The 25,313-nt window shown below is 32.9% G+C and overlaps 1 protein-coding gene and 1 long non-coding RNA gene across 4 annotated transcripts in view; both read right to left on the bottom strand.

Annotated features, from left to right (window-relative positions):
* Window positions 1–25,313, bottom strand: part of LOC105339334 (lithostathine) — an 82,841-nt gene that overhangs the window by 14,821 nt on the left and 42,707 nt on the right. Inside the window, exon 4 of one of the 3 annotated variants that reach the window (XM_066084247.1) lies at window positions 22,273–23,751. The exons of the other annotated variants lie outside the window; for them this stretch is intronic. Coding sequence (XP_065940319.1) covers window positions 23,510–23,751 — 242 coding nt within the window. The 3' untranslated portion in view covers window positions 22,273–23,509. Of the gene's footprint in view, window positions 1–22,272; window positions 23,752–25,313 lie in introns of those variants that run through there. 3 annotated transcript variants of the gene reach the window in all.
* On the bottom strand, window positions 4,449–5,831 carry LOC105320531 (uncharacterized). Its single transcript, XR_010711385.1, has 3 exons — window positions 5,682–5,831; window positions 4,952–5,132; window positions 4,449–4,619 (listed from the first exon to the last, which is right to left on the bottom strand). It is a non-coding gene; the product is annotated as an uncharacterized lncRNA (long non-coding RNA).

The raw sequence follows: 25,313 nt of genomic DNA, 5'->3' as shown, positions 1-25,313 counted from the left end.
ATTCATCAAAAGGAGTCATATATAAAATTTTTAAAACAAATTTTCGATATGACAAAATTTAGATATTTTGCCCCTGAAATTTAGAAAAATTCTTTTAAAATTTCGTGCTTCAACTCACCATCTACCAGTTGAACTGGGAAGATATCCCATTAAATATTAAATGTATTAGAAGTCGGGATGCTTCAGGAAAATTTTATTGACAAACGCAAGAGGTTGTCATGATTTGCAATAAAAAAAAAAACGCCAGTCTTTTTTAAAGTTTGAAATCAGTAAAAAAGTTGTAAGCACGTGCTTAATTACAGTGCTTCAGTGAAGTAGCTACGCAACAGCAGAACGCAACCCGATTATCTCCCTGATTGTTACAAACAAACAAATCAGAATTATTCGATATATTAAAAACCATGAGTATTGGGGGGGGGGGGTGACATTTCTTTACCATGCAACTGGACTGCCGCTCTGTGTTTTCCGTAAAAAGGGAGGGATTAATGCGCACTTCTCATTGCTGTGCATTCTAGTACATTATAAAATCTGAATATATTCTATGGTTAAGAATTTCAAATGCATTTTTTCAATATTTGATACAGAAATACGTTTCAAATTTTTTGGAATGCTACAAGTTATAAAATTAAAGCCTCTTAACACATTGCGTTGTTAGGTATCACTTTTCGGGTAAAACAAAATTAAATTATGCTTGATTATATTTTTTTTTAATTTGAAAGGCAGTACCTATATCTTGAACACACAGGGGTTATTTATATTTAGGAGCTGGAGGCACGTAACATCGGGAGGGGGAGCCCCCCCCCCCAACACACACCCACACTTTTAAATGGAGCATGTTAAAATTGAAGTGGGGACAGGATGTGAACACTGATCAGTAAAAATTGAAGATATAGTCGGTTTTCCTTGCATGTAGTATATAGGCTTGGAGATGCAGCGGGATAATGGTATTCTAACCGGGTTTTCCAACGGAAAAATCCGGTTATTAAAGTGATGAAAATGGCGGGCGGGCGGGCAGGCGGCTGCCAAAAGGGTTCCCTTATTGTACGTGTTACTCTTACCAGCTTTTGAACTTTTTTACATTTTACTAGAGCAAGGGTATGCCTGTCCTAAATACTGACGAGTACTTATATAAAATGTCCCTTGCTACTTCAGCTTAAATCATTATGTCAAATTATTAAAAAAAACGTATTAAGACGTTGTTATCCTTATGTTAACCAATGTAATATCTGTAAGGAATGACTACACATAACATTATGAAATGTTTCAATCCTAATAGTTACCAATCCTTTCAGGTGATCGTTATTCACATAAAGGGGCACTATCCCATAGCCACCCATTAGAAATCAATAGTAACTCGTGCTTAAAACGAATGCAACATATTCACATATTTATGAAAATTTTTAACTATAATTGAATGATTGATTTGACTCGACAGCTGCCATTATTAATTACAAGATGTGCAAATATGCTAACGTATTCATTTTTTGACGGAAAACAAGGGGATATCTCAAGAAATGTTAATATATCCGTGAGATGTATATTCGTGTTTATTCGGACACAGTTTGTCAGCTGATTAAAATAAAGTTCGGTATGGTTTCATAGATTTTTGTTAGTTTCATGAAAGATAAGTACTGTAAACGTATGATTTATTTTTAAAAATGTCACTTAAAAGCTGTCTCAGTATAAAAATATATATTATAAAACACAAGACTTCAAAACGTTTGCAGTATTCTTTCGACTGATATCAAATTTCACGCTCTTTTGCATACTCTGGTATGAAAAAATATCGTACATGTTTATACAATCGTTGTAAATTGTCATTGAAAATATCAAACATTTCATTAGTGCGTAAAATTTTTATGTTTTTATTACCAGCGCTAGCACGTTTTCAGATTTAAGAGATTAAAAAAAAACGAAAAAAAATCTTGAACGTTTCATTTTGCTAGGAAACGGATATGGACGATTTTCAACACATTTTAAAAATATTTATAATTTATATTATAATTGCATAATATATAAAGAAAACTAACATTGTGTTAAAAACTGATGTTAAAAGACAATCTATTTTGGCAGCAATTGGCACTACGGTTCTAGCAATTGGGGATGACCATGCAAGTGTGCGAGCAGCTTGCACTGAATTGGGGCTGGAGAAAAGATAAACCGTTTCAATTCCTCGAGCTCGAGGGGGAAAGTCATGTCAGGATATTTATAGCTCAATAACATGGACGATGATAATGAATTTCCCTGAGCGTGAGTATTTAACGTACAACAAAATTATACAAATATGTACGTCTAATTGTAGCAAAGAAAAACTATATTACACTGATTTGTTTTGAACGCGTTGTTCAAATTCAGATAAACTAGAAACCTAAACAACATTAGCTGGAAACAGCACACTTTTCCGTTTACCTTGTAAGGAGGAGTAAGCATCCCCTATAAAAATAATTAGAGAAACGTGCTATTTATTTTACATTTTGTTGATAAAACTTGATAAACGTTGAATGTACTGGCATATAAAGGAAAATGTTTTCTCGACATTCAGTTTTAATTTTGAGGGGTACAGACATGCAATCGAAGGCAAGATAAATTGGTAGTATATAGATAATAATATATGTTAGACAAAGGACTTACACTTTAGACGTTAGACAATTCACTACTAAAATAAAGAAATAAATCTTGTACAAAAAACTTATTCAAAACACAGAATTAATTCACTGAAGCAAGTACATGTAAATTATGATGAAATTTATGAATGTCATTTATGTCATAAATATCAGTTTAACCTTCTTCAGCTAGTCATAATGAGATATGCATTTACTTTACATGTAAATCTGAATTACCAAAGCAGGGCCTATTATGTTTGACAATTGACAAATATAAACAAAGAGGCATAATTCTAGAAAAATGAGGTTAATTTTAAATCCAGATTTTTCTCTATGTAATATATGTTTACGACTTAAGTCCTGAAAACATGCAACCCGTGATCGTAATATGAACAAACGATCTTTAAATTGATTTAAGATATTTCATACACTTAGGTATCATTCCGATTGGTTTTTAAGCTAAAAATCTGAATGTAAGAGGACTTTGCTTTTACAATTTTATCTGACTTAACAAAGAAAGTTGAAGAACGTTGCTAACTCTTTATCCAACAATTGCTCAGTTATTTTCATACTGTTTAATGAACATTGTTCTATAATCGGGGTACACATGTATTTATAAATAAAAATGATTTAAAATATGCTGCATAAGATATAACTGTTTTGATCAAAGACATACGACTTTCGATAACGGTTTTGACGAATGAACTTTAACAAATAATTTTATTAAAATGTTTATGATTTTAAATGTAGATGCAGAAAAGTAGCTCCACAGGAAATTCGGATTGACGTTACTTAAAGGTACAGTTCCATCCACATACAAAAAACCAAGCATATTTATTGCGCACAAAATGTCAATCCGTCAATACATCAAAGTCAAACAAAATTTGTAGGTCAAGGTTTTAGATCATAGAAAAACATATCAGTTCTCATATAGGGCAATTTTTCTCTGCCTGATCCAATTTTGCTCAGATGTTAGCAAACGACAAACATTAAACAATAGGAAGGATATCTATGAAAAAACTATTTTGGGGCAGTTATTTTTGTTTTTTAGTCCGATTCTTATCCTACTTTATCAAATTACTGCCTGTAAAAAAAGAAACATGCGGTAACAATAAACAATAAGAAAAATGAAATAATTCTTTCGTCTTTGTCAAACAATATTTCTTTGAAGAATACTTGTCCGAATCGTTTGTCTACCCTCTGCTGTCTCAGTTGTATTTGTCCCATTGACTGATTGATGGATGAAGGGCTTGCAATACAATTAAAAAATAAAAGCAAAGTTCTATAACTTTAGTTTCTTAGTTTGAAAAAATATACAATCTCAAATTGAGACATATTAAGTCTATTCATTGATTTTGTTGGTTGAAATTAGGATTTTGAGCTTCATGTTAAAAGGACTTTGGACGTAAGCAGACATAGCAACGAGGAACAATGGAGCAAATACTTGTGACAACATATTTTATTTACTTTTACCCTTTTGATAAAATTATACAATCCTTATAAACATACTCCTTAATACAGTTTTTCCACTAAAAGTTTTGCTTATGTTTGCATCAGTAGTGAAGAGAAAACCAACAGTTGCTGACCTTGGATTCGGCAACATATGATTCGATGGACCGTCAATCAGATGTGTGCAATCGTCTTAAAGCAAGAATTATATCCTCAGGTCAAGTCAATAACATGTTGCCTTCACACCAAACATACGGTATTACATATATTTAATAATCAGGTGCAATCTTTAATATTGCAGTAGAACCAAAACATGTTCTTTTAAATTTCTAATAAATGATCTTAAAAACAGCACCCAAGAGGAAAAAAGACGTAAAGAAACTTGGAAAAATCATTCTTTTTTATTGTTCAATCAGTTACACTGAGCAACAGCAGAAGTTTGGTCCCCATTTTGTTTGAACACAACCCTTGGCGCCATACTTCCATGTGTTCATCCATTTAGTGTTCAATGTGTCCTTTGGTCCTTTTTTCTGATAGATCAGAATCCCCTCGATACAATATGGCTTACTATTTAAAAGAAAAGATCGGCAGAATTTAGATATAACCTTCATAATGACTTGGTTCAGAATCCAATTTTAACAAGGTAGGCCGTTTATTGCTAATGTTTTCAACCTCATTATTCTAGATCCCCTATTTTGCTGCAGCTGAAACTACCATATATTTGAATTTATCCAAATTACAATGTAAAAGAAAAGTACTTTTTTAAAGCTAATATTTCTTAGGTTTCTAATTAATCAGAATTTGTTAACGCCTTCTAAACAAGTGAATGTGATATTTTTTTTCTTTGCTAAAACTAGACGTGCATTTTATATAAGTTCTGTTGTACTTTAATTACATACGTTCCGGGATATTCAGTTTCCTCGTCCATGTCGGTCACTGAACTACAAATATCCTGACATGACTTTCCGCCTCGTTCTCGAGGAATTGCAGCGGTGTATCTTTTCTCTGAGCCCATTCCAGTGCAAGCTGCTTGCGCAATTGTATGGTCCTCCCCACCTGCTAGAACCGTAGTGCCAATTGCTGCCAAAACAGATTGCTTTAAACAAATAACTTACTAATGTTCATATGTTTAGCATAATATATCAAATATTTTTTGTCATGCCAAATTCGGCATTCCCTTGCGTAAAAAATGTAAGCAAACTGAACCTTTGATAATATAACATTCCTGAAAACAAGATAGAAATCAAATTTATTCAAACCTCAGCTACCGCAAATATTGATTTCACGGCATGTCCCATTACATCTTTATATTCAAATAAGGCAACCACTCTCATTTCAATTATATCAATTTCAATGTCGCCGCCCTCCTCAATATTTTCTCAAACGTTATCTTGAATTCAAATATAAAAGATCAAATTTTGGAGCAACTCAAACACTTTTTTAAGTTTGGAGCTGGTAAAAAATTTGTTTTAAATGTACCAGTTATACATGTAATTCGGATAAATCCAGCCCCCATCTCCTGACCTTTGGCTATTAGCTAATACAAAGCACTGTTTTCTAAAATAAAGAATGGTAATCCTTTGATCATATCTATTTTTTCTGGCTAGATTACAACTCAAAAATACTTACCAAAAATGAAAACGAAGACAACTAGAAGACCCATTTCGTTGAGCAGTGTTGAATAGCAGAGGAAATGTGCATGAGGGTGTCTATAACACAAACACTCTTATATAACAATCCAAGCTGCTGATTAAGTCCTTCAAAACATCTGTTCGTATCACGTTGTGCATATTAATCTTGGAATTGAATTGATGATTTTTCTATAATTATAACTATTTTGTCTACAACTACACCTGCCGCCAATGTTAAAGGTGAAAATAATTTTCGAAGAACCCATCTGATTATTCATCAAACATGTTTTTTTGTTTTTTGTACACCACTTCTAATCCTATACAGATTTGCATTATTGTATTTTAAAGTCCACGCTGTTAAACGTTGGAACTTTTCTCGTATATGTATATCTTCTTAAAAAATTTTCTTCAGTTTTTGAATGAAATGTGTATTTATGTTATAAAAATTATGCTACAATATCAACAATTGTGTCGAGTTGCAGATGTATTGCTGACAAAGCGAAACATAGAGAGAGAGAGAGAGAGAGAGAGAGAGAGAGAGAGAGAGAGAGAGAGAGAGAGAGAGAGAGAGAGAGAGAGAGAGAGAGAGATAATCTCAAATCAAAAATTTTTTTCAATGAAAGTCATCGTTCACGTTTGTATTTAAATTTCAACACGTACACTTGCCTCCAATTCTCAAAAGTGGGACAATCATCTAAAAATATCTTACGGCATCAAGCATCAAGCGTTTCTCTATTGAAATCTTAGAAATGAAAAAAAAAAATAGCATGCAAATCTCATTGAGTGCTCATTTTAAAAAAAAATTAATTTCTTGTAAGTTAAGATGCACAAAATGAATTTAAATATCAAATCTATTTAATGATTATCATTTATAGTTTAGAACCATTTCTAAAGAAGAGCTTGGACTTCGAATGGTTGTATCAAAAATCAATGTGACGTATGCATGTCTTTTTCATTATATACCATTAATGAGCCATGGCTCTTTGAAAACAACAAGACTTGTCTAGCTTTTGAGCTAAGACAACGACATCGGTGTATATTTCGCTTATAAAGAGCGTCATTTTTAATTGTTCTGAGGCAAGAAATAATTATTGATGTCCTACTGAAAGGCCAAGACACGTAAATTAAATCTGGTTCTTACAACTGTAGTATTGCCATCTTTAGGGTAGACACTACTTAGGTATTGAATTTGTTCGTTACGTTGTGTTTCTTTTTTTTAATGTTAGTATTTAGATTTTGAAAATTATATGTCAGTAATCAAGGTTAAGAATACTTTATGTTCAATAAAACATCTAAATGAGAAATTATTGATTTTGAGTTTTTATTAAATCTACTACTTTTTTGGCCTGTCCGGTTGAGCTCGAAAAAATCCACCTCAAATGTATTGCACAGATGCTTATTACCCCCCCCCCCTTTTTTTTTTTTTTATAAAACTTGACATTAATACAACTCATGAGATGTGAGCTCGAATTCATTAAATTCAATGACATAGCTTAAAAATACAACAGAGGAAACTTATGAGAGAAAGGTCTGAGAAGTCTTCACAGCACGTATTAGATAAATTGTGGTAGATGACATTTATTGTAATATACATTTTATCTTTCAACAGAACTGATTTGCTTGAATTAAACACATCATATGTAGGGAAGACAATTACACCACATTAATATTTTTCTATATAAGAGTTAGATTTAACAATATATTTAAAGATTACTGCAAACCAATTAAATAAAAAATGTAAATGTCATTAATTTGGGCACATTATTCCATGCTGTAAAACTCCTTATTTTTATGCATCAAATTGCTAGAATATAAACTCACGAACGCCAGATTTTTTTTACAAAGTACTTTCTTTATTCAAATTCACCCATGCTGCATCGTTTGTCCAGATAACTGATTCAATAGTTTTCAGGTTAATAAGTCACTTTCAGTTCAATGGTTTGTAAATGTGCACATTAGAGATAAAAATCATACTTTGAGTATTTGATAATATGAAAAATAAGCTGAATATACCAAATTATGACCATGATAAATTCAGGCAGATATATTGGCCTTAGGTTATGCTCATCAATTCACGCTCGACAAATTGTAATGCGTATATTGTTCCAAGAAAGAAAAACCTTTTTGCTGTCAGATTAACAGTTTTCCCTTTTTACGTTTAAAGTTACATCTATCATATTACTGTCTATTACCATTGTCCTTGAAAATAGAATGATTAATTTATATGTTTATATTTTCACTATGTTAAATATTAAATGTATCCTTGTATTTCGGTTTGTTTTGTAGATTGGATTACAAAGTTTTTACAAATTGTCACAGATAAAAGAGTCACAATGCAATCACATGTCATCTGCATGTAAAAATCAGCTGCAGCATAAACACAAGCATAAGATGTTTAAAGCAATATAAGCTGCAATTTTCATGTTGAAAATTTTTTATACAAAATATTATTTTCTATTAAAATGACAAAAAATATCATGGTTTATAAATTTCTGTTTGCCATATTTCTGTGGGAAAAGCCGTTGAGAAGCCTTAATTGGAGAAAAATTAAATTATTGTCGTCCTGTTCAATGATTGATCTGCTATATATTCCGCAGAAGAGAAATTTTTCTTCTATAAACATTAATCTTTTTTTTTCAAGTCTTATCTATCATAAAAACTTAAGTTATATACAGACTTCTTATACTAGCAGGTTTTTGCAGGAAAATAAAATTCTGAATAATACAGCTCATATTGCTTTAAATTTTGCATTTTTTTTTTTGATTTTGTCATAAATACAATATAAACAAAATCACACCACGTCTTTATACGTAATGCCCCAGTCACACATTCACGGATAAACTCCACGGTTCTACTACGGAATATTTTCCACGGTTCACACCGGAAAATCTAATGATGCGGAGTTAGTACGGATGCACTACGGAATGGATACAAATTGATACATACCAATTATTACGGATTTATACGGAGTTAAAACGGACTTTTACGTTCTAAAACGGTTTAGTAAGTTTTTCTAAGGAAGTACTACGGTGGTTTCATCCGTAGTGGAATTTTGAACATGTTCCAAAATTGTCTCAGCTATACAAGTATTGCTACGTTTGGATACGATGACAGACGGAAAAGCCACGGGTCAATACATATCGCCACGAATGATTCCAGATCGCTTCCGTAGCTAATCCAGCATTTAATCCGTGAATGTGTGACTGGGGCATACATGAATGAATCAGCTCGCAAAGAACCATCCCATTAAGTTAATTTCAAACCACAACAAGTGATTCTGTGTTTGCTTTTACATGTAGGAGACCAAAGTAATAAATGAAAGGTGCCTACAGGTTTATGCATTCAAGATATGTTAGGTGAACTGGGGCCTTAGTCTTTAAAAAACACAATCAAATGGGAGTTTCTTTCAGTGTTGACGAATTAACATGGACTATATTTAACGAAGCCGAGAACAGAACGAGTACGCACGCTTTCGCAGCGTTTCATTTGTATTGTGACGTCATCGTTTTGCTTTGTTGACGCCATGGCGTGATAGTTTCAACTGCAGATATTCAGCGATCTTTGTTGAAAATAGCTTGTTTGATGCGAAGATTGATATTATATTGTGGAATAAACATAAATGTCTCGAAGTATAAGCTATATTTGGGCTCGGGTCGAACACGTGAAGAGGCTTCAGCAAGCCTAGCCCTCTGTCACGTTTTCTTATCCCGCCTAAATATAGCTTAATTCATATATTTCAAGACAGTAACAATGTATTTTATATTAATGACCCTTAATATGTGATGTTATATATTTATGTATTACTTAAATATGTCTGACTGTTTTTATAATACTATTAAGATCACCGTTTCCGTCTTTGTCTAATAAGAAAATAGCAATTATTTTACAAATCTGGGAAATTGGGCATACAAAAAAACTTTAATAAGACCCCTGGAACAAACCAGGAGGTAAAAGGATTTTTTATTTGACCATTTGATGTCTTTTAGCCATAACTTTAATATGTAAAACAGAAAAATAAATCCTTAGGGCAGAAGTTTAAAAAAATTGCAAAAAATGTGCAAAATTTAGACATTTCACGCTAAACCCTATAGGGTCCTATGTTAAGAATTAACACAATTTGAGATGACCCCTTAAACAAACGGTGTGGTAAATGTCTTATTTTTTTTTTATCTTAAAATAATAATTATATCAGTAGAAATACATGTAAAAAAGTTCATTCAAAAATCTAGGGCAGGATAAATTAGACCCGGCCTCGTTAAAACTCCAATAAATCTCATCAAAACGGAATTAAACAGACATAACTTTCTTCAATATGTTTTACAAGCCTTCTTTCAAAGAAAATCGGTGAACATGTGGGTTTTTTTCATTGATAGTGCAATAGTTACATTCAGTGTATATTTCCGCTTATGTTTGCATTGGAAATATTTGACGTTCAATTTTCTATGAATACACTTTGCTCATTACCATGAGCACAAATATAAACATAACCAGGTGTTTTGAGTATATATATTTTTGTAAAATTAAATGAAATGTTCAACCTAACTAAACCAATTTGATATGTACTTTTGAAAAATAATCATTAAATTATATCTACTCCCTAATTAAAACGATTTTTTCTACAAAGTTTCTGGCACTATGTTTTTAGCTGCAGAAGCGTACTAAATAACATGTTAATATGGCTGTTCCGTGTATGTTTCATATCCTTGACTGAGAGCTTATATAATGGCTTACAGCGACGATACACATATATTTCACACAAAAGAAAATCAGTATGATTATAGATATAGGCATTGAATGCTTATTTTTGGATGTAGTGGGTCCTATGACACGCCAATGCGGTGCAGATAAATTGTCATACCGCGCTAACGAGCGGTATTCAATTTGTTTTCACCGCATTGGTGTGTCATAAGACCCACGGCATCCAAAAATAAGCATTCGCATTCAATGCTTCAATAAAACACAAAGCATTCTTAATGAGACAAGTACATGTAGTACTTTGAGTCCATGGACATCTGTGTTTTAGACCTAGCTCACAGGACGATTTCCCTTATCATTCTGGCTATCTGTCCGTCCGTCAGAGTGTCTGTCCGCTTATGCAGTAAAAGAAGCTTATTACGGAGTGCCAAGGACGGACAACTTTGCTTCGTTCTAAGCGCTATTCGTTATATCCGTCAAGTTAACAACAAAAAAATAAAGTCACGAGGAATAAAAGTCACTTCGCTGTGAGCGTCAATTCATTATTAGCGTGTTTGCTATAACCGTGTTATACTGTATATTGACTTCAAACAAATATGTGTATTTTAAAGTCAACAGTCGTTCAATTTTTTTGTTTTTGAATTCCAAATTTGGACAATAATTCCTAACTCGTTCTATTTTGTTTTTACGATACCAAACTATTCACAATGAACGAATAATAATGTTCCAACTTTAAGAAAAGACCGATTGTAAGTATAAAGTGTATGCTGACATTGAATTAAGTTTTTTGATGAAATGTTAATGTCATATATCAACCTTATGTAGATTTCTTGTCCTCGACCGTTTATTTACCGTTCGTCTTGTCTGTTTTCTCCTTAATATGTAAGTGATTGTTTGATCAAGGATTTAAAACGTTCTTCAACCTAACGGATAAGTCAGACGAAAACATTCAAAGCAAAATCCTTTAACATGATTTAAATGTCGGTATCAACAGTTCAACTGGTACAGTAACATGTGTTATAATCTATGATTTTAAAATCAGGTTTTAGCGGTATTATTAATATAAAAATGCTTACATAGTGAATTGCTTATTTGTTAACTTCAATTATTATCATTGTTTTTTTTAATAGCATATCAAATTGCTTAATTGTTATCATCGATTAAAATGACAGACGAATAGTGTATTACAGTAATTGCTATCGAATGTTCCCTTCACCTGTCTCAAGTCCCCAGGTAAGAATAATTCTGAACACACAATTCATTATCACCAATAGCTTAGCAGCAGAAAAATATGACTCAATTTGCATCAGCAATCGAAAAGTAATAATAGAACACCTCTCTAATTATTTGATATGAATTTTGTTCCAAATTTAAATACAAATGTTCTTAAAATATATTTTTAGAATTCATTTTGAAAGTTAGAAATCTGTAAAAATCTTTAATGAAGGAAAATGAAGCTATTTGATGAAATTTAATATGAGCATGAAGCAACGACCGATTTATAAAGGAAAATGAACATGTTATTACAGTTTTGTTACCATAAAGAGAAAATAAAGAGAGCCTTTTCATATCTTTCATAAAAGATTTTAGAACTGTAGGAATACCTTTAAATTTTAAATAAGGAGCACACCTATCACTATATCACATTGTAGTCTGTCACACTGTTTGTAATAGTGTTTAGATTGTCTAATTTAGACTGGTTCGCGGGGAGAAATATTTGCGAAAGTGAGACTCTGGCGATTCTTGCAAATTTTTCTCGCACGCGGATAAAAGGTGGTTTACACTGTTAATTTAACAGTATAACATTTGAAAACTCTCAGTTTAAATAGTGACAAAGACCCCTTTAACTTATGGTTATAGTGATTTTCTTTTGAAAACTTCTGTGCATTTAATTATACTACAAGTATCACTCAAGGAACGGAACGTCGGTATGCGGGACACTCTTGTTTTGAATTGCTGCCATATCATACACAATACCACATATTGCTATTAAATGACCGGCAAGAATGCAGTGCTGTGTTACTAATGTTATCATCATTAAAGGAATATGAGCTGTATTTTTTAGAATTTTATTTTGCTGCAAAAACGTACAAGAATGATAAGTCCGCCTGTAACTTAAACTTTTATGATAAGTAAGATTTTAAAAAAATCATTAGTTTTTGTCAGGAGAAAGATTTCACTTATAAGGAATAAATAGCAGATCATTTTTTGTACAGGACGACAATAATTCAATTTTGCTCCAATTAAGGCTTCTTGATGGCTTTTCCGACAAAATTAGAGCGAATAGAAATTTAAAAACCATGATATTTTTTGTCATTTTAGAAAAAAATAACATTTTTTTTTTTTTAAATTCAACATGAAAATTGCAGCTCATATTGCTTTAAACAATGACGGTTCAAAGAAGCATGTGAACCAGGTCAATTGACGTGAATGTTCTTTTGATAAGAACAGTAACTGTCACCCCACAAAAATTGTTCAATTGGCATTTTTTTAACGCTATCATAAAACGTTCGCAAATTTAATTTCTAAAGAATACAATTGAAATACAGAATCTGGAAATAGCGTGTTCATCAAAATCAAAATCAATCAAATTTTGCCGTTATTGAGAGTCCAACAAATGATAAATCTGTATGATACGATTACTTTAACAATGAAGGATCATTGAAGGAAATTTTTAAAAAAATATCGTTATCTTAGTTAAAATGTTCGAAGAAGTATACGTATGATCAAACAATGAGGAAGACTCGCTTACACCATCTCGACCTACATCCCATTGCCATTTTAAAGTGTAGCGTCGAAAACACGCGTCTCTCGACGGGGCGGAGTTCGGAAAATGCTTCTTGTGACGATCGAATGACAGCATAGACCTTCCTTAATGAACAATGATTATGAGAATCACGTGATATACTAATGGCTGAGCTCGTTTGCAAGCAAAATCTTGTCAACACCCATCGTTTTATATTTACCTCGTGATACTTGATATAATGTTCAATAACTGATGCATTGAAAACAAATATACATTATTAAAATTTTCAATACTTTGCTAAAAGGGAAAACGATATATGAACATTTTGATGATGTTCAAAACAAATGGTTGACAGACACTAAAGATTTATTTTTTAAAAGTAACACTAGCATTGTATTATGATTGCAGGGTTTTGCAAATACACGCGTGACTGCATTGGTATTACATAATATCAAATGTTTAATTGACGGTTAAATGTAGTGTTAACCAAAAACATAAAGTCCGGAAGTTTCAATTTCAGAAAACACTGTTCTATGCAGGATTCACTTCTTTTCAAAAGCTTATAATAGTATCTAAGGTGGGTCGCGGGTTTACCCCATAAAAAATCTCACGAGAAAACATACCCTGAAAATTTGTTAAATCGTTATTTAGGATACACAGTCCATTATATAAAATTTTTATCAAATTTGCCTAAGCTATTTGTATGCAATACCGCTCTAAACTTAGTATCGTTTGTAGTGCTGTTTTGACGCATTTCTAAAAAAAAAAAATATAGGAAAATGAGCGGATTTCTCTTTATATTCGAGATGGAGTTTTTTTTTTTAAATTGCAAATAGCTTTTAAACAATATAGACGAATTTATCAACGGTTTCTATGTGTAAAGAAAACGTGATCTACAAATTATATATGTAAAAAAAAATTATATGTGTTCTCGCTAGATTTTCTGCTATTTTATTTTATGTTTCTGATTATTCTACCAAAAATTGACGCATTTCGGTATTTGACGTCATGATTACGACGTCAAAAATGGTAAACCTGTTCCACTTACTAAGTGATGCAATCATTTAAAACATACCCTGAAAATTTGTTAAATCGTTATTTACTCAGGACTGATAAAGATTTTACAGATTTAAGGTTTTAAGGACGATGCAGATTCTTTTTACATAAATATTGTCCACAAAATTACAGAAAAGAGAAAATATTTAACATCCATCCATATATAGCCACGTTCGTACACATAACTCTGTAACAGTAAAAGTGACAATTTTCCTAGTGATTAGACCACCTACCATAATTAACTTGCTAAAGCATATATCTTTCTTTAAAAAATGAACTTTTTGAGAATATGAAAGAGCTCGAGATTAAACATATTTTTATCATGAATCCAAAACTATTATGGGGGGGGGGGGGCAGCATCTCGTGTACACCGTACCTCCGGTATACAGGAAGAACCTCCGGTCTTATGTACAGGACGAGATCTGTTCTGTTGATATTAAAAAATTATTAACCAGAAAAGCTAGCTTTTACAGTCTTATTCTAAATCAGATGATGCAGAGCATAATATTTTGATATCTAAAATCAAGGAGGGAAAGGAGGATCAAATTTGTTAGCAAGTGCATTTCCATATTAATTTGTTTGGTCGCAATATAACTTAGACCTAATGTATATAATCTCGAAGCTAGAAAACGGTTGCTATTTGTAAGCTGCGGGCAATTATTTTGCCTATCAAGATCTTCACAACTAAGAAAAATGAATTCCCCGACTGTGCTCTTCCCTATTTTCGGGCAAAATAGCTACATGTAATAATAATTTATTATTGATATATTATATTATTATATATTAATTTAGTAACTAATCAATTGTTAAAAAATTATTGCCGAAGCCGAGGACCAAAATATTTTACTCTCTCTCTCTCTCTCTCTCTCTCTCTCTCTCTCTCTCTTTCTCTCTCTCTCTCTCTCTCTCTCTCTCTCTCTCTCTCTCTCTCTCATGTGTTACAAGTTTGAGACTACACCGCTGGTTTTTATTTACAGTTTGAACTTTTACATAGACTGAAAAAGAACGCTCCAATTCTTGCTGATTATCTGCATAATTATAATGTGTTGCATTCAATGTACACTTCCTTTTTTGATTCGCGGAGAATAAATATGAATGACTACTACTGTCTAGTATTTACGGCATATATATAAATGATAACTTCATTATCACCCCGAGCATTTTGTTTTAGAGCGTAATGCGGGAAACTTGAGATGTATCCGTTATGACGTCATAAACAAATGTGCACAAAGCGGCCAAACAAGTTGTCTAAATTGCGTACAGAATTTGATGACGAAAGCAAACCTGCGACCCACCTTGATATAGCTCTCACACTATATTGCGGTATTCCATATCTGTTTTTGTGCATTCTGAGACACTACCTTTTGTTTATTTGAAAGAATCACCTCAGAACAAAATTCCCAATACTGTAGGTCCTTTTACTTCTACGGTGTTAAAATTTCACGATTTCTAATAAAGTACCAATCGCGATGGTTTTCATTTCACGCTGTTTAAAAATCAATTGATCAGAATATATAAGCATTGAAACGTTTTTGAAAACTAATGATAGTATTCACGGTGGGTTTAATTTCGCAGGAAAATATTAAATCGCGAACATAGTGAAATTAAAACCATCGTGATTATTTGCCATTATACAGTATTTCTAAATTATTGTAAAACACGTTTTGATAGTTTTAAAAGTTATTATTTTTTTTACTTGCATGATGTTGGAAACATTTGGTGCTAAAATTTGTTTCGCATATAGACTTATCTCTTTTCCATGAAAATTCATAAACGCTGGGAATGCCGAGAACTAAAAAGAATATCAACTAGTTCAAAATGCATTTGTTGATAGTTCGTCGTATTTTGTTGGTGGAAATCCTAAGGTCTTGTTTTTATGTTATTGTTTTATGGAAAATTCTTAAGATATTTATGATTTTCATTTGAGAAAGCCCCAAGATGGATGTTTCTCGATTTCAATGCTTAGACGTCAAAATAAGTGTACGAATATACAAATTCAGGTACATTGTTTAACCATAATTCGGGGGGATTTATATTTTTTGGGGGGTGGAGGAAGGGTGGGGGGGGGGGGGTACAAAAAATACAGTGTTTATCAACTCAAACCTTTAAGTATCATATTCGTTGATTCCATCCATATAAAGAAACTGGAATATAATTTTAATGATAAATATATAGATTTGCTACTGATTCACGATGGTGTAGATATTTTATTAACAGAAATGTGTGTTTTTATACCCCAATCCTTGAATACGTGTGTTTGTATCCCCAAAGCCTTGTATATGTGTGTTGCTATCCCAAAAGACTTGGACATGTGTATGTATTCAGCTGACTTGGATACACGTGTTTGTATATCCAAGCCCGGGATACGTATTGTTGTATCCCCCAACCCATGTCTGTGTTCTTGTACATGTATCCACCAAGCCTTTAATATGTTTCAGTTTGTATTCCAAAGCCTTGGATATGTGTGTTTATATCCCTCAAGCCTTGGATATGTGTGCTTGTATCCCGCAATCCTTGAATTTGTGTGTTTCTATTCCCAACTCCTTAGATATTAATGTTTGTATCCCACGGCCATAGGTACGTATAACTCATCACCCAAGCCTTCGACATATGTGTTTTACCCGCAAACCGTGGATATGTGTGTGTTTGTATCCATGGCCAGAGCCTTGGGTACGTGTGTTTATATCCCAAAACATTTGATATGTGTGTTTGTATCCCTAACCCTTGTATATTTGCTGATATCATCCAAGCATAGGATACGTGTGTTGGTATCTACCAAACCTTGAATATGTTTGTTTGTATCACCCAAGCCATTGGTATTTGTGTTTGTCTTTTCAAGCCTTGGGTACATGTGTTTGTATCCACCAAAGCCTTTGATATGTGTTTTTGTATCCACAAAGCCTTGTATATATTTGTTATCCCCATGTGAGTTTGTATTCCCCAATCGATGGGTATGTGTGCTTGTATACCCTAAGCCTTGTATATGTGTGTTTGTATTACAAAGCCTTGGATATGTGTGTTTATAATCTTCAAGCCTTGCATATGTACGTTCTTATTTCATAGCCTTGGGTACGTTTGTGTCTATATCCCAAGCCTTGGATATGTTTGTTTGTCCCCCAAGTCGTTGATATATATATCTGTATCCCAAGGCCATTGCCACATGTTTGTATTCTCCAACCCTTGTACATGTGTGTCTGTATCTATCAAACCTTGGATATGTGTCTTTGTATCCCTCAAGCCTTCAATATGTGTTTTTGTATCCCCGGAACCTTGGATATGTGTGTTTGTATCCCAAAGTCTTTGTTATATGTGTTTGTATCCCACAACCATGGGTACGTGTGTTTGTATCCTTCAACCCATGTATGTGCATTTGTATTCACCAAGCCTTGTGTATGTGTGATTGTATCCCCCAAGCCTTGTATATGTGTGTTTGTACATAAAGCCTTTGATATACGTTTGTATCTTTCAAGCCTTGGATACGTGTGTATTCATATCCCCCAAGCATTGGATATGTGTGTTTGTATCCCCCAAGCTTTCAATATATGTGTTTGTATCTCGTTAGCCTTTGATTATTGTGTTTGTATCCCCCAAGCTTTGAATATATGTGTTTGTATATCCTCAGCCTTTGATTATTGTGTTTTTTTATCCCCCAAGTCTTATATATGTGTGTTTGTATATCCTAAGCCTTGGATTTGTGTGTTTGTATCCCCTAAGCCTTGGATTTGTGGGTTTGTATTCTGCAAGTTTTAGATATTTGTGTTTATATCCCCTAACTATTGATACGTGTGTTTGTATTCCATAAGCCTTTGATATGTACGTTTGTATTTTTCAAGCCTTGGATATGTGTCTATTTATATCCCCCAAGCATTGGATACGTGTGTAAGTATCCCCCAAGCCTTGTATATGTGGGTTTGTATTCTGTAAGCCTTGTATATGTGTGTGTTGTATCCCCCAAGCCTTAGATATGTATGTTTGTGTCTTCAAGCATTGGATATGTGTGCTTGTATCCCCAAGCCTTGGAGACGTGTGTTCGTTTCCCCGAGGCCTTAGCAAGGGGATAATTAAAGTACTGAAGTACTGTCAGAAGTTGATTTTATTGATTATCATCAATTTTAAAATCAACGATATGTTATGCAAATTTTTATAATATGAATTATCGAACTTTTCCGACAAATATTTCGAGAAAACCCCATATGAATCATGTTTATATAATAGTTAAAGATAGAATTAATTCCATCAAACTGTGTATCAGTAATCGAAATGTTTCTAAAAAATTGTACACGTCTGGGTCCAAGAAATATTGAACTTTAGTCTCGTTCAACCAGATGCTCGGCTGTCTCCGTTAATCTCCGACTACCAAGAGAGACTCTCTGCTTGTCGGAGATTTACGGAGACAGCCGAGGGTCTGGTTGAATAAGACTATATTGAACTCTAGCGTAGGAATACATGCAACTACATAAAACAATTGAATTGTTCGTACTATATAAAATCTGACTATTTTCAAGGTATTTATAGATACTTTTTTGAAAACAATGGTACAGCTTACAGTACACCGAATTTATCTATTATTTTCAAGATCTACGTCTTGTCAGCGGTGATGATTTGTGCTTAGGTCCAAACACTGTTTCACTTTCGGTTTGCCAGAGTAACTGCATAGGAGAGTTGATTAAAATCAACTCCCAAAAACCAAAACGGTACCTTATTTCATTTACTTGCGATCTTTTTATAAACATCATAGGTTTGGGCCGCACAACACTTTTACAGCGAGATGTCAGCAATTTTACGCATAAAAAAATTCAAAGCAAACGTTTCATTTTCGATAAAATCCGTATTAGCTCATGAAAGACAGTTATAAAACAGCATTAAACAATTTTTCAATTGTGTACAGAAAAAATTTAATCGTTCAACTTTATGGTTTTGTTACTTTTTCAACCTATATCAATAACCCGACATAAAGCTTCATAATAATTAATCATGTCGTCACATGGCGTATAAATACACAGTGCAACCTGAAAACCTTATCCTTTGAGTGTTATCCCCGATAATTTAGCCAAAACTGTAATAAAAATTAGTATGTAAGCCTAATGAAATGATATAAATAAACCCATTTCTGCATTACTGTAAACCAACGTTTATTCGCGACGACTTTATTTTAACGTTTACTCCCGATAAATTGGTCTGCGATGACTAATGTTAGTAACCAAACCTTATCCAGACCAGTGTATCAACCCCTAATGATACAAATATCATTAAGCATTGCAATTGCAACCCCTAATACTATAAATTCTTCCATTAACAGTTGACAATATCAACTGCTAATGATAAATCGCCGCCCAATGATACAAATAGCATTAAGCGTTGCAATTGCAACTCCTAATGCTATAAATTCTTGCATTAACAGATGACAATATCAACCACTAATGATAAAACGCCGCCTAATGATACAATGTTATCATTAAGCGTCGCAAATGCAAAGCAGACCTAACGCTTAATGGAACAAGCCAAAAGCTACATGGTCAACCCCTAATAATGTTCTGCTGTAACGCTTTTCTATTTTTACATTGTAGCAGGGTTTGCTGAGATGGGGGCATGCGTACACTTCTCCTTATGTGTATTATGAATTGTTTTCATAAAACAATATTACTTGCTAGGATATAATTTGCGATGAAAAGCACGTGATTCATTCTATTATACAGTTTGCAATTTTATACAAAAACCCTTTTAAATATTTTTTTTTTTGTTAAAATATATCATACGGACTTTTACCCATCAATTTATTATAATGAATGTTTAGGATATTATAATGTAATTGTGGTTGTAAAGCGGTATTTGACTGTATAGAACCACAGTTATATGGGGTAAAGTTTCTTCGAAAATATGCCCTACAATTTAAAAGTTGTTTAAATCTCGTTAAAACGCATACCATCTTGAACACATGCTTGTATAACCTGGTTTGCACATCACAAGACACGTCACAATGCTTCAACGTCAAACAACTACTAATCCGCTTGATGTAACGTTTTAAATTTGAACTGATTAATATCTTTTTAAAAGTAAAACGTATTCTATTTGTAAAGTAGATTACAGAAAGTTAATAAGGAATGAACTCAATATCTACCAAAGTTATGTTAGTATAATCTGGGTTAGAGCAAACTACGCTTTTTCAGTATCTTCTTTGTGGATTTTAAAGCGTTAACTTCCCCAACCCAGGTTATATGAGTATAACCTGGGTAGACATTGAGTTCATTCCTTAAATATCAATTTTGATACTCGGAATCTTCTGTTTCTCAGCATGCACACACCTGGCGGGTGCTCTAGCCAAGATGTTTTACTGAAAACTTTCCTCTTCTACATGGGGAGTAGCCCGTGTTTAAAATCTGTATATCATACTGGGGTTTCGCTCAATACGATAATTCAGTTAATTTGATCCTCGGGACATTATTCGTCCTTGACCAGTCAATTTGCGTTGCCTGTTCAACGTTATATAACCCAGAAATATCTCCTCCTCGACCTGGGGAGTAGCCCTTTTCCCTGTACAAAAGGAGGAGGCAAAAGACAGCTTCCAGTTGACTACTTCTTTTATTCAAAGTATTTTAATTATAGAAAATTCCGATTAAATTCCACAATATAATATAATGCATAATTAATAACAGTAAACATTGATTACAAAAACTCTGAAATATAGATTATTTGCAATCGGTGAGAGGCCAAAATGTTCAAAATATAAAACGAGCAAGTCAAAGGTTGCTCCTTTACTAAGTGTTAATGTATATTCCTCTAATAAGGCAAAAAGCAAATCAAAACAAAACAAAATCTGTGAAGGTAACCAACTTTTGATAGATATATTCGGTTTCGCACTCCAAATGAACATTACAGTAATAAATAAATTTAGTAAATTTCTTAATAGTAACATTTCTGAATAAATCAAAAAGTCTTTCAATTATTACAGGGTGTGTGATCGAATCGGGTAGAGATGTATGTAAATATTTATGGTTGTATAATAAATTATACCCAGAAACAACCTCGGACTGACAGTCATATATTTTGTTATCCGATATTTTAAATTCTCCACCACTAATGTACTTGGATTTCGCTCAGTACGATAATTCAGTTAATTTGATCCTCGGGATCTTATTCGTCCTTGACAAGACACCTGGCGTTGCCTGTGCAAAGTTATATAACCCAGAATTATCTCCACCTCGACCTGGGGAGTAGCCCTTTACCCTGTACAAAAAGGGGAGGCAAAAGACAGCTTTCAGTTGACTACTTCTTTTATTCAAAGTATTTTGATTATAAAACATTTGGATTAAATTCCACAATATAATATAATGCATAATTAATAACACTAAACATTGATTACAAAAACAATAAAATTATAAAATAAATTATAACATTTACTTGAACCCTCTGAATCGTTTTTGTTAACTTTTATTAAAACCGTGCAAGTCTCTTAATATGGTCTTATCTGTAAAGAAAGAGGAGGCAAAAGACAGCTTCCAGTTGACTACTGGAGAGCTGATTTTCACGCACCTCCTTTTTATACGCACGGGCACTGTACCTCCAATCTCCGAAACTTTTAAGTACATGAGCTCAAGTCCATACTAATGTTCTGACACACCGTGGTTAGCCGTGGCATTTTATTTATAATTTCTGACCCGGCACAGACAGGTTCATCACTGGACTTAATTACCTACTTTTCTACGAATATAAACAATTATTCGTTATCTGTCTAGCCAATGCACTTTAACCAATTTCTGTAGTATTTCGTTATGATATGTATATAAAGAGGAGAATGAAAAAGCAACTTCTTGATGACAACTCTTTTTCAATTCACTACATTTTCATACATCATATTTTAAAAAAAAATACTAATGAATTACAAATTGTATTAATTCGCAAATTACAAAAAAAAAAAAAAATTCATTGAATCATTAAATTTAAAAAAATCATTACAAAATCTCTGAAATCTGAATTTTGATTAAACCCCCTGGATTAATTTACTTCAACGTTGAAATGCGCGCAGGTGTATTTATTTTATATACCTGTGCATTAAATTGATACTTTTATATGCAATAAATGACTTTTATTTGGCCTTGTCTAACTCAGTGGGATATATTAAAAAAAGAACTCAATGCATATTCAGCTAAATTGATAAACAATTTCTCGATTAGAATTATTGATTTTCTCTTCTCATTAGCTTACTTAGTTTGACATTTAACACATAAAGAACAACTGGAAAGATTTGAATTATTCAGATGTGATATAAATTGCATCGCTTAGCAACTGCATTTTCCTTTTGTTGTGTATGCAGCATCTGGACCATTTGGCTATCCTAGAAACAAAACTGATTTACATATATTGATTATGGAGATCATTGTATAACATATTTCAACTGGCTTTAAGGTACCTCACTACACCTACACTTTTACTTTTTAAGACACGTCACAAGATGGCAATTTAAATGTTTTGTTAAACTGATTATGTCGTCCGTTTGGGTTGTATAACGTCAGTGGCTAAAGTATTGGGCTTCAGAACCGCAGATCATGAGTTCGAATCCAGCTGGACCTTTTGTTCATATTAACTGAATTAAATTTTTGAAAATGCAATTTTTTATCAAAAATTGCACATTTGTTTGCCTATTAGACTTAAATACTTCTTATCCATTATGATATCTATCATAATCAAGTAATTTTCTGCTGATCTGAGAAAATATTTCAAGGTGTAGTCAGCCACCTTAATCCATATGCTATTAAACAGACATGATGCGACAAAATGATACGTTACACTTTAGTTATAGTGGGAGGGATAACAAAAAAATGCATGTACTTATTCCCAAATAAACTATGCATTTTATTGTATGATAATGTCATTTCCTATCAGGCTATTTGCAAAAGATTCAAAGGATTACTGAAGATTTGAAAACGATAAAATAAAAATCTGGTCAAAATGCGTGATATAAATACATGCAATATTATACAATTATTTTAAATGTTTAATTGACATATTGGGGAATTTTTAATTAACGTTGACTCCATTTTCGTGATATTCGTGGGTGGTCCTCTCTCATGCAATAGTTTTCTTCCTAAGACGGAAACAAATTGAGACTTCTCTTTCTAATCGAAACTGAAAAGCGTGACTTAAATGTCATTTTCTTTTTACAAATGTAATACAGCGGTTTGTCACACCCTCTGACATATTGGGGAATTTTTAATTAACGTTGACTCCATTTTTGTGATATTCGTGGGTTGTCCTCTTTCATGCAAGAGTTTTCTTCCTAAGACGGAAACAAATTTAGACTTATCTTTCTAATCGAAACTGAAAACCGTGACTTAAATTTCATTTTTTTCACAAATGTAATACAGCAGTTTGTCACACCCTTTGTCATTCCATCTCCCATCTCTCCTTAATTGAATGCAGTTTTCAGTGGTTCGTCCAGTCGGTTCTTTAGGGGACCAGTTAGTAAAGCTTATTAGCGAGTTCGAATGGTCCCATAGATATCCTCCCTCTGTGCTTCTGTCGTTACCTCCTGTCCATGCGTTGCAACTAAAGTAAATGTTGCTGTCACAACTGTCTGTCAAAGAAAGACACAACAGTTTCCATCATTGATTCATTTAGGAATATTAACATTACAAGTATGTTTCTTTATACTGTGTTTTAACCTTAGAATAGCAAGACAGTTTAATTTCTTTGTATTTCATCTTTCCTCATATGAACCTATAGCATAGTAAAAACGTTTATTGCTGTATATTTGCATATGCATTGTTCTTTCCCACTGTAAGTCCATAGGGAGGAAGTGCAATTATTTTTCTATAATCGCAATTGCTCCGTCTGTATACTATGACGTCATAAAGGTGTAACGTTATATATACTTTTCCATGACGTTATATATTTAAACCACTATACGATACATCATGTGTTTTTCTCCAACTACATAAAATTGATGTATTTAATATTAAAACCTGTCTTATAATAACATTTTAAAAGATTTACTGTCATAACATATCATTGATTCTGTTAACAAATCTATGTGAACTAAAATACATTACAGTCTGAATGTTTATTTTTGATGCAATAGCTCACTGTCAAGGTCTAGGCTAATACAGGGCATTTGCGAGTGGTAAAATGCAAATATAAGTAGCGCGCATCATGGAATATGCCAACAGAGCAATTGCTATTCATAACGCCATGTTCACTAAATAACGTTGTTTATTTCTTAAATATTTACATTTACATATGTTATTCCTTATATAAGCCTATAAAATAGCAAAGACGTTAAATAATTTTCTGAAATTTTTAATGACATCACAATGACTACTGCACTCGCTGATTCTTTGACATAAACACACGTTTATAATTAATAATTCTAGGCAGTTTGCCTTTCTCATAAGTAAATAAAGTTATGAACAGCAATGCTAAAAAGTTCACCGAGATATGAACTTCATTGGTAAATCATATCTTTTGAAAAACCCTTCCGGTTTCACAGGAATTAATCACGTGACTAAACAAGTTCATATTCCAACTTACTTGATAACAGGATGTTCATTGCTTATTTCAGCTTTTTGAATTAAGAAATAAACAACAATTTAAAATGGTCACCGGGACATGAAGTCGGTTGGTCACATGATCGAATCCTATGAAGCACGAAGGGCTCCTCAGAAGGTTTGACCACGTACCAACCAACTTCACATCCCGCTGAACGTTTTAATATTGCTGTTTATTACTTATGTTTACGTTTGAAAAAGACAAATCGTTCAGAATTATTAAAGTTACCGAGATTTTATGTTTAAAATAATACAAGCGAAAAGCGATAAGCGCGTGCTATGATCATTGTGACGTCACGAAAAAGTTCTTTCAAGAAATAAACAGCCATTTAAAAAGTTCACCGGGATATGAACTTGGTTAGTCACGTGATCGAATCTTGTGAAGCCCGAAGGGTTTCTTAAAAGCTTTGATCACGTACCAACCAAGTTCACATCCCGGTGAACTTTTTAACATTGCTGTTTATTACTTATATTTACGTTTGAAATAGACAAATCGCGCAGAACTATTAAAACCGAGATTTTATGTTTACAAAAACACAAGCGACAAGCGATAAGCGCGTGCTATGATAATTGTGACCTCACGAAAAAGTTC

Source organism: Magallana gigas, chromosome 1, assembly GCF_963853765.1.
Source record: "Magallana gigas chromosome 1, xbMagGiga1.1, whole genome shotgun sequence".
Taxonomy (NCBI): Eukaryota; Metazoa; Mollusca; class Bivalvia; order Ostreida; family Ostreidae; genus Magallana; species Magallana gigas.
This window is presented reverse-complemented; position numbering and strand designations above follow the sequence as displayed.